Source organism: Solenopsis invicta, chromosome 11 (genome assembly GCF_016802725.1).
Source record: "Solenopsis invicta isolate M01_SB chromosome 11, UNIL_Sinv_3.0, whole genome shotgun sequence".
NCBI classification, from domain to species: domain Eukaryota; kingdom Metazoa; phylum Arthropoda; class Insecta; order Hymenoptera; family Formicidae; genus Solenopsis; species Solenopsis invicta.
The window spans coordinates 11,639,173-11,650,500 of NC_052674.1; the positions used below are offsets into that span (position 1 = coordinate 11,639,173).

At 36.0% G+C, this 11,328-nt stretch overlaps 1 protein-coding gene and 1 long non-coding RNA gene across 3 annotated transcripts; one reads left to right on the forward strand and one right to left on the reverse strand.

Moving 5' to 3' along the window:
- Window positions 1–4: 4 nt before the first annotated feature.
- On the reverse strand, window positions 5–6,560 carry LOC105201427 (protein CREBRF homolog). Of its 2 annotated transcripts, XM_011169432.3 has the most exons (5): window positions 4,977–6,558; window positions 4,387–4,794; window positions 3,806–4,300; window positions 3,602–3,724; window positions 1,460–3,434 (listed from the first exon to the last, which is right to left on the reverse strand). In XM_011169432.3, exons 1-5 carry the CDS (start codon window positions 5,590–5,592, stop codon window positions 3,340–3,342), a joined length of 1,737 nt encoding a protein of 578 aa, XP_011167734.1. In that variant the 5' UTR covers window positions 5,593–6,558; the 3' UTR covers window positions 1,460–3,339. The 2 variants fall into 2 exon arrangements, with proteins under 2 accessions (XP_039310847.1, XP_011167734.1); XM_039454913.1 differs by lacking the exons at window positions 1,460–3,434; window positions 3,602–3,724 and adding an exon at window positions 5–39 and having other exon boundaries at window positions 4,977–6,560.
- On the forward strand, window positions 23–1,300 carry LOC120358951. The gene is made up of 3 exons (XR_005575840.1): window positions 23–127; window positions 374–455; window positions 1,057–1,300. It is a non-coding gene; the product is annotated as an uncharacterized LOC120358951 (long non-coding RNA).
- Window positions 6,561–11,328: the final 4,768 nt, after the last annotated feature.

The window sequence follows — 11,328 nt, forward strand, 5'->3', positions numbered from 1 at the left end:
CCCTCGGCTAGACTTCGCGGAGGGAGCTTGTGCTTGACGCTCGACGGAAAAATCGGAGCCGCCCGGAACCTCGCGATCTCGAGAACGCGCCCGGATCTCTTTCACCCGGAAACAGTCGATAAAACAGGTCGCTGCATTATCCCTATCAATAAAAAAAAATGAATTAGAATAAACAAGCAATGTAAAACAGAGTCGAGTATTTACACGTAGAATAGAAATAATTTACATTACGTGTTTACAATGTAAACGTTTTAGACGTAATCCATTGCATGTAAATAATCAATAGATTACAGATTTTGATTTTGATTTTGTCAGAAATAATAAAAATTATATTCCATTTTGTTATTTTTAATATTATATTTTTTTATTTTAGCTTACTAAAGTCAGTAATTGATAAACTGTCAGTACCAATCACTGTTTGCTGTGGTCAATCGCAAATGGAACGCTTTCATTGTGTTAGTATGTTCTGCTACCCATTGTTTTGGAATTTCAATTAACATTCGTCTCATCTCTTCAGCTTCATCCGCTCCCACAGATTTCTTATCTTCGTGATTAATTTGATTTATTATCATATATAACTACTTCATAAACAAGTACACATATCTGTGATACATAATAATAACAATACATATACACACACACACACACACACACACACATTATATATATATATATATATATATATATATATATAGATATTATATATGTGTGTTATACTGCTTGAGAAGACTTAAAAATCTCAAAAGAATCATTTGAATTTTTCAATTAATATTTTTCTTTAGGGATGCGTTTCTGTATTTTTAATATGTACATCTAAAATACATGTTACAGGCCTGGTATTTACAGCATCATTGCTGCATCATTGAAGAAAGGCTTTGCGTGAAATATTTCTTGTTTTTTTTTTGTAAATATAATGTTACGTTTATCTACTGTATTAATTCGTCTCTATTTTAGTTAATTCGCTAAAATTTTCTACATAAATTTGATCATAAAAGATCGTTATAAAAATATGAAATAATATTCATCTTCTAATTAAATATATACGTATTTTTTCAGATTTATACACAAAGGAAAAAAAACATGTGAAGACGCGCGTGATATTCATCGTTATGTTTGTGTCCATATCGGAAAACATGCGGAAATCAGATGACTTAACGCTAGAGTCACGTCGAGTCATACCAATTAAATGAGAACGACCGATCGGACGACTGATGACTAATGACCGTGGATATGAGCAGTGCCGTAGCATTTTTTGTGGATTCTCGTTTTACACAATATAAATATATTTATGTATTTTCTTTACACATTACAAATTAAGTATTTAAAATTCCTTTCTTTTGCGCATTAAATTTTATTAATTTTGCGTTAATATGTAAGCGTAATCTTGTTCTAGCAGAGACATTTGAAATGTAATATTAGCATCTTTAAAATGATCATGATTGTAATAAAAAAAATTCGCTTGCCGTTCGCATGTGTTTTTTTTTATTAGAATAAAAATGATAATTCAACCATCATTACAGATTCTGATCAAATTGATCGGTTTATCCTCAGGTCGTTTGCCTAACTCGATTAGCACGATTAACGCCAGAAATGCACTCGCACGCTAACTGCAATTTTACATTTTGCATTGGACCTGCGCGATAACAAAGGGCACATTTGTTCTCGCGGAGATGCAGGCATCGAATGCGTGAGCGAGCGAATGAACGAACGAATAAACGAGCGAACGCAAACATATAATCGCAAAAGTATCGGGGTCATCGTCGAAATAATAAAGTGGCGCTTTTCGCACGAGCGCGCGTATTGCACACTATAAAAAAAATATTCTTATTACACGCAACATTTCCCGCACGTTTGTGATTACAGTGATATCAAGGTGACGTCTCGTGCTACAATGATATTACACATATTAACTTTTGCCAACATACACAGCGAATGAAACCTACGGTGATACCCCGCATAACAATAAATTAGACTGCATAACGATTCAATATAAGGATTATACAACATCTGTATTTATATATGTATATAATCGTATGACTATATATCCACACGTTTATATTTTCCTCTCGCAATTACTATGATCTTTAGGGCAACTTTACATACAAAAATTGATTAAAAAAATATTAGTACGAATATAATATGGATTAATATCTTGCATATTTAAAATATATGTATGTGTATATTAGTGATTAGCAAAATATAATTATAATTCTAATCGCGGCGTACAATTGCTCTAAATAATCGTCGAACAAAAAGGGACGCTACGCTACATCCGTATTCGCTTTTAAAATTCTAAAGCAATGATATTCCACCTCGCGCCACGATTACAATCTTTCCACATACATTATTTTATCTTTATATAATCCAAATATATATATGTACGTAGGTATAGCGTTTCGTTCTGAGGTAGATCGAGTCAGCAAACAGCAAACAACTATATAATTCAAAGCTCGTTTCTAAGTGCTTCTAATGCACATTCTAGATCTTTTACTATTTCAATTAAAACTACATGATCGTTTGAACATTAAAAAAAAGATCATCAATGTCAATTCTTAGTATTGTTGCATCAGCCGTCATTAACAATTCCGAAACCTTGATCATCATTTAATTACGCAACAATGGAATTATTCCTATTTGAAAATAAAAGAATCGCCGAAATACTCGACAAATATTATCAATATAATTAAATTTAATACAAGTGAATTTTATTAATGATTTGGAATCAAAAGTTCTGCTGTGTGGTGTGCATTGTAATTTAAAGATCAAATTTAGAAGCAATGTGTGTGCAACACCGATTGATAACGGACATTGATGATATCATTTCTATGTTAATCATTAAGTGACATTCGGCACTTTTTCTTTGCACTTTTATCAAAATATACAACCGTTTTTTTTTTAACACATGATACACATTTGTAGCTAATTCATAAAAAAAACCATTCTATTCTTTGTTGACATAGATACATTATTGAAACTATTATCTATGATGCATGAAAAATGTTATATACAGATTGACCAATATGTACAATAGGCGAAAATGCAGATACTTTTGTAGAAAAAAATTAACGATTTGAAAGAAGATAAATCAATACATATGTCAAGGTTTCGTTTCTCATTTACATCAGCAAACATTTTCTGAAATTATGTATATAAGATATCTGTTAATTAACCGCTTACGTTAACCGATAAGTTAACTATAAATCTGCTTTCTGAAATATTCAACAGCAACTTTAAAGATAAAAAGCAACATTAACCTTATGTATGTAGACATGTAGCATATTTTTTTAAGATATATATACACATGCGTAGACATAAGATTTATGAAAACGATTTGCTATATTAAAAATTATCGATTCCACCATCAGGAATGCCGGCTCTAATATTTTCCAGCACTTTGTTCACAAATTCTGTTGAATGATTTGCTATTCGCATTTCTGTAATGAAAAATTTGTATATATTAAAATAATAATCACTAGTATGTGTATCCTTATTGTATATTTTATCTACATATATACATGTTATGCCTATGATAAACTTTATCTAAAGGATTATACATATATATGAAATATCTAAAAAAAAAAAGAAAAAACTGATTACTCACTGGTAGCCAGCTTGCAACATTTCTCCATTTGTCGTGTAAGCTCTTCTTGAGTTTCACGATTGGATTCAGTCAATTTAGCAGCAAGCGTATGTTTAGCTTGTGATATACCTTGTATAAGACGTCCTGAAAAAAAGAATTCTTCGTTTTTTAATATATTCAAAATGATACAATTTAGTACCTTCTTTATCTCAATGTTTACTCAACTGTGTTCTTGTTCAAGTCCATGCAATTTTATCTTATTAGCTTCATGTTGAGCTTTTTTCTTTAAGCGGCACGCTCGTGAAGCTAGTTTATTTTTTTCTTTGCGCGTTTTCGGTCTTGCCGGAAAAGGTAACTCTGCAACAGGTGTCATATCGTTTATAATGCGATTTAATTTATCCAGCTCTCGCCCAATGCTGTGAAGCTTGCGAGGATTAGGCGTAAGATCATTTCCGTCGCCTTTTCGTGCCTTCCCACTATGCTTAATTCCTCTAAGAGCACAATGAGGACTAAATACTGGATCAGTTGCTTCATTCAAGACATGTGGATCTTCCAAGCGCGCCCGCGCGATCAATCGCTGTCCTTTTGGTCCCTTGGCTTGAACATTATATTGCCAGAAGAATCTTTCTTTCTTACTATGCCTGTGTTCTTTTCCTAATTCCGTAGTTCCTGATCCTACTCTGTTGTTACTCTGGTCCTCGCCATCGCTTCCGCCCGTATCTGATAAATAAATCAAATAAAAATGTAAAACAAATTTGATAAATTTATTTTTGTTATAGAAAAAATTAAATAATAATTTGAAATACCATTATCACTGCTGTAGTCATCATAATGATCGCTGTCATCGTCACTGTCTTCATAGCCTTCGTCATGACTGAGAGGATCAATACCGAGTGGATCTGGACTAAGGGCACCTCCAGTACTCAAACTACTCGTCGATCCTGCTTCCACTAAGCTACCAGTACTCAAGAGATGTTGTCGTGGTTCTCTGTGAGCCCAGATTTGATCCAATCCCATTGTCTGTGTTGGCGCAGACATAGACAGTCTCGAAGCTTTAGGTTTACCACCTATTGTAGATGTATTATCCACCTGACTGGATACTGGATTATTAAACGGATTTTCACCTCTTTTCATAAGTAGCTCGTGTAAAGTAGATGATCCAATGGGTCGAGTCACAGGATGTGGCGAAGTCGATGAACTTGCTGTTGAACTACCTAAATGAATTACAATACCATTATTATCCTTACCAACGGTATCAACAAACAAGTACAAATTGTAGTAAATAAGAACATAGAAACAGGATATCAATATTATAATCTAATTATTATACTTTATGCATTAAAATATTCTTGCACTTAATGATAGCAAAACACAACATACATTTATTTAGACTTACCTGCAACATTACTAGTACCCGGACTAGGAAATGCAGTAGGACTAACAGCTTCTGCGTTATCCACAATATTTGAACCTCTATTTAAATTAAAGCCTGTATTCGTATATGTGGGACAACTACGATGAGTCACTCCGGATTGAGGAAAACTACTAGATGCGAATCCTATGCTACTACTAAACAGAGAGCCAGTTATCGGAGCGCTGTATTCCATTTTTATCGGTTGCACCCTATCCTCGGGTAGCAACAAATCGTCAAAATTTAGATCTCCCAGGAGGGTATCGTCGTTGGCGTTCAACTCTGCTAGAGTCGGACCTTGGATAAGCTCGGCCTTGTCCACCTGGAATATGTCATCCTCATCCATTTTAAACGAGACGTCCATCTGATCCGGATCCATTTTAAAGAGATGATCCATTTGTTCAGTCCTCATATCCCATCCGGAGGAGACCGCCAGAGGGGATGGCGAGAACTGATTGTACGTTCCCCGCGTGGTGCCTCTGTGTCCTCCGGGTATCGGTACAGAGGCCGATGCCGAACCTATCTCCTGGACAGGTTCCTGTTTTATCATGCTATCCATCGTGCTAGTTAGCGAGAAGTCGCTGTACTTAGTGTCGTCCATCAGTTACGAGTGCGTCAACGCAAGAAAAACTGTGGCAAAGTATCGCGCGCGTTCAAATACAACACAATTATACTTCCGGAAACTGTTTCTTTACGGAAGCCAAAAATTCGCAGAGCAAAACGGATCGTCTTAAAGCCGATCTATCCGTCGTTTGACCTCGATTTTCGAGCGACGGATGTGTCGATCTGCGAATATATAGCGTTGCGCGTTATTACGCGCGTTAGTGCAACGGCGGCTGGACGTTGTCCAGAGCGGGACGATAACATGAGAGCGAAAAGGGAAACGGGCGCGCGGGGTTTATCGTCCGATTCGCGAACAGCTACGGCGCCGCGTTCAGGGTTTTTTTTTTTTTTTTTTTTTTGGAGTGTATGGTCCTCGAGACCTCGACCCTCGAGCGCCTCGCAGTGTCGTTCGCGATCGATTCGCAGCCTCGCGCACACCACACGGCCGCGACCACGAGGGAGAGAACCTTCTCGGGGCTTCTCGGCCACCTCGCTGCTAAACGGAAGTCGACCTGCTCAAGGAGGAACTGCGGCGTGCACACATCGGAATTCACATATTGGTCTACGCGCGCACGCAGCACGCAACAGGCATCGCGCGTCTCCCATCAGCAGGCATTTTCTGCGGCTGACAGCATCACGCTCTGAGGCCAGAGTGGGTTTCACTTTTTCTTCTCCCCCCGGAGTCGCGTCGTCGTCGGTCTGGTCGACCCCGACTCGCGCTCTCGCGCGCGCGACAGGCCTCGCGAGAGCGAGAATCCTCGAGCGCACCCACGATCGCGAGAATCTTGCGTCACGGACGTCGCGTCGAACGTGCAAACGACTCGCGAGAGAATCACGATGAGAAATCGGACGAGAAATCGGTCGAAACGCGGAGGAGTGACGACGTGTGTTGTTTGTTATTGTTTTGCCACGAGACTGTGGGGGCCGAGTGATCGGTGATGTTTTGCATAAATAGAGGAACGGGTCACATGACACGTCTCGCGAACGAACGTCGGCCAGTCCGTGGCGCCGGCCAATCGCGCTTTCATTTCCCCTCCATTAGCGAACCTGCGCACGCATTCTTCTGCGACTTGACGCAGAATTGTCATTCTTTAGTATTGTTTGCTCCGCGCGCGAAAAAAAAGCACGACGACAACGCTGGGTTTTCAAGGACGCCGATCCTTCTGATTCATATATACCTTTTTATCTGAAAACGCTGTAAGATTCTCATACAGCAACATTTTTGTCTCTAAAAAAATGTATTCTTGATAAAGGCTGCGTTCCGATATACACTGCAAGTACTGAAAATCTATAGTTCACGTTACGTATACTATAGATTTTCAGTACTGGCAGTGAATTTCGGAACGCAGCCTAGATATCATGGCTGTGTTTATTAGAGAGTAATAATATAAAAATGTAATATACGCATCATATATGCATACAATTATTTTAATTTTATTTATGTATATTCCGTTCTTATATTATTACTCTCTAATGAACAACTAACAAAGAATAGCAGATTTTACAAATTTTAAGTTAGCACAAATTGATAATGTTCAATAATGCCCTTTTCATGTCAATCCATTTTCCAGTAATTTTTATTTATTCTTGGAGTTGAAGTTTATTTACGATCTGGAAAAGAATAAAAAAACATTTTCAGATACATTATTGATTTTTAACATATAAATTAATATTGATTAATGTATAATGTAGTTGAATAATTTCAAAGTTATTTTTACTGAGTTTATAATAAACAGGAATTCTATATGATATGCTTGAAATATTATATGCTTTAATATGTACCTAATAATTAATAATTGTTTTATTAATTTTGATTTGTTTCCGATATAACCATAAACTTTAGAATAGATTAATTAATTTTTACAAACAGAAATTTAAACGAAATCCAGTGTTTAGACAAAAAAATTACAATAAATCTAAATTCAAATCATTCTTTTTAATTTTATCTTTGATTTTTTGTGTTATTATTTAAAAAAATAAAGAGACTTGCTTTTCAAGCATGCTTCTCGGTCTCCACGCTTTCGTCATCAATCGGATTACATTTGAGACAGCAATCGTCAATCCGATTAGCCTAGGGAAATTTTCTATACCTACGTTGAGTACCATTGTTCAATCCAATCCGAGATCCGATTAGTTATCGTAAACACCCAAACATTGAGTCAAACATCAAAGCGCTTTTAGCGGCAATCTAATAAATCTACAATGCGCGAAATTTAAAACTTAACCTATAACATAAAAAAGTACTGCGTGTAACCCACAAATAATTTTCTTCTGTTCTTTTATAGCGATAGTCCAAAACCACCCAAAGAAAATCGCCCAATCGGCGATATATCGCCAAACCATATTTTTTGTCGCCGCGCGAGGCTCTCGAGTAGCCCAATTGGCGACTTATCGCCCAATCTGGCAACCCTGAACATAAGACTAGAGTCCTATATAAAGAGAGAAGCGACATCGAACCCCCACCACAACCTTCAGTATCCAATTGAGTCCTCCACCGCCATTTTGGGACCGCTTTAACGTCATCAAACACCATTCGTATCATTCTGCAAACAGCTGTGGTCACAATATGACTGTTCGCTTAGCCAATCAAGTATCAATCAGATTACCAATCAGAGCTTCGGACATCAATGTCGCTTCTCTCTTTATATAGGACTCTACATAAGACCAATGGACCAATGAGTATCCAGCATAAAGTCACCATATTGATTTACATAAGATTCCCATTGGTCCAGAGGCCTCATGCTATGCTTATGCTCTGTTATGCATTTTATGTGCGAGCTTCTTTATGATTGGCTAATTTCTTACCGGTTCCGGCATAAGTCAGCAATTATTATTTGCATAAGGCTCAATGCACATAGGACGCGTCAACGCGTTACGCGTGGCGAATAGCCAATCATTTTTTCGTTTTTATTACAAGAAATAAGAAAGCAAAAGAATGATTGGCTATTCGCCACGCGTAACGCGTTGACGCGTCCTGTGTGCATTGAGCCTAAGTCCTGGCGGTCGATCATGAAACTTTTTTTCTTAGGTGGACACGTGAAAAGTGAAAATCTTTACCATTGAAGTTAATGGAGAAATTTTCCCCTTTTCACGTTTCCGCCTTAAGGAAAAAGTTTCATGATCGATCCCCTGATATACAATAAAAGTTTGTTCGCGTCGTATGCCCCAAGAGCACTTGGATTACTTTTATCACAGCATTAGTTCTAAAGCCCGTATCAGACTGTGCATTAAAAATTGAAGATTGAAGATTAAAGATTGAGCTTTGGCCAATCAAAATAAAAGGAGTTAAAATTTCCTTGTTTTGATTGGTCAAATTTCAATCTTTAATCTTCAATCTCAGTCTTTAATGCGTAGTCTGATACGGGCTTAATAAGATTTGTTTGCGTCACATACTCCTGCTCATTCCAATACGTTCAAACTTCTGCGGCTCTGTTCTTGAAAACATGCAAATAAGTTTCGTATACTAAGGCCCGGTTTCACAATTCACGGTTAGCTCGAGTTAACTGAAGTTTAACTCGCTGAACTCAGTTTAGCGCATTTGTGGCGTTCCACAACCACCTTAAACCTTCGTTAAGGTTCACTTGCTTCGGTTAAAGATGAACCCCCGATTTTGGGCGTTTAACCAATTTAACCGAGGTTTACAACCCTGGCACCAATGAAATTGCTGTGAAAGTTTTGCACATCTCGTAATCATATTTACTTTTGAGTAAATATGATATATCATATATCATTTTTTGCTTTCAATAATTTCAACTAATGTAATTTTTTCATCTCTTGAAAAATTCGGTAGCCGCTTTTTATTCATATTATCCTTCACGGACAATTCTTTTTTACAGGACATCACAATTATTTTATTATTAGGTGTTGGAATTAATTCGTAGCATTTTTTTAGAGAGAAACAACGATTTATTCTAAGTTTAAATATAAAAATACATTACTAAAAATATTTTCCATCGCTTGCCACAACTTTTTCCCATCTTTCGGGTAAGAGACGGATACCCCGTCGAAAAAACGCTTCGTCCTTAGAGGCGATCCATGAATCAATCCAAGTTTTGCGTTCTTCATAAGAAGTAAATTTCTCCGCGGACAAACCATGGGCCATCGACCGGAACAAGTGATAATCCGAAGGAGCAATATCTGGAGAATACGGCGGGTGGGTTAGGACTTCCCATTTCAGTGTTTGCAGGTACGTTTGCACTGGCTTTGAAATACTTAAAAAGTCTACATCTTTTCTTAGAACTTTTCATACATGTGAATTCTGAAATATTTTGAGATTTCTCAATTCACAATTTAAAAAAAATACTTTTTTAACTTTTTAGATTTTATAATGTTTTATAAAAAATTATACACATGTTCTGAAAAATAATACAAAAAATATTTGAGAACACTTTCACCAGGGGCTTATATGTACGTGTAACTTGGTCCTGTGCCAAAGCATCTGCCATCTAAGGAGCGTTTAGTGAACTACAAGTGTAAGTCGGTAAGTCAACTCCTACGGTAAAACGTGGGGACAATCATTTGCATAGAGCGTAGTTCTACTCAAAATTACAAAATTGTTAATATCAAAATCGAACATAACTATGAAGTGTTAGAAAGAAAATATTATCAATAAAAACTGTATAGAGAATTGTTGTACTTCTATAGATTACTTCGCATATCGGTAGATATCACTTCGAATTTAATGTTGTGTTTAATCATTTTATGCGTATTATAGAATATTTTATGCATAACTAAGGAGCGCGGCACATCGTCTCAGGACCGTGCGTAAAACAAAAGTTATAAGATCATGAATCATAAAACCGTCTAATTATTTAATGTCTTATAATTCTACAAAAGTTATTGAAATTTTTTTTTTTTTATTTTAATAATTACATTTAAGTAATATTTTATTATTACATAATTAAATAATTATTATTATACTATTATTACGTACATTATAATGTATGTGTACTGCAAATTAAAATTTGAGCAATTTATTTATTATTTAAAATTCAAAGTTTTTAAAGTACCTTTTCAATGATATTGGTTTATGTAATTGAAAAAGTACTTTAAAAACATTGAATTTTAAATAATAAATAAATTGCACAAATTTTAATTTTACACATACGTTATAATATACCTAATAATAGTATAATAATAATTATTTATTTATGTAATAATAAAATATTACTTAAATGTAATTATTAAAATATCAAAAAAAATTTCAATAACTTTTGTAGAATTATAAAACATTAAATAATTAAACTGTTTTATGACTCATGATCTTATATCTTTTTTATTACGCACGGTCCTGAGACGATGTGTCGCGCTTCTTATTTACACCGTCCGACAGCATCGTTGCTAAGGTGCGAACGATGGGAGGGGAGCAATAGGCGTGCGTCGAAAAATCCGGCCGAAAGTTGCAAGTAGCTGACAGCACTGCTAGAGTATTATGTGACGCCACGTAAAACGATAATCGTTGATTAATCGATTGCACATAAAATGTGCGTAAACTGTACAACGTTTCCCTAGCGTTGTATGCAAGTTTCGCAAACATCGCAAAAATGTTGGAAATAGTACGACGTTGTATATGTAAGGTATAATTGAATCGGGACATTTCTCGTTGCTTAGATATTACCGAACGCAATTTATACGACAAAACGCAAAACGCTGCGTTACATAAACGTCGTTGCAACATATATGCTATTATTGTACACTGTCGTATGTGATTCAGCGTATATACACATCTTATAAG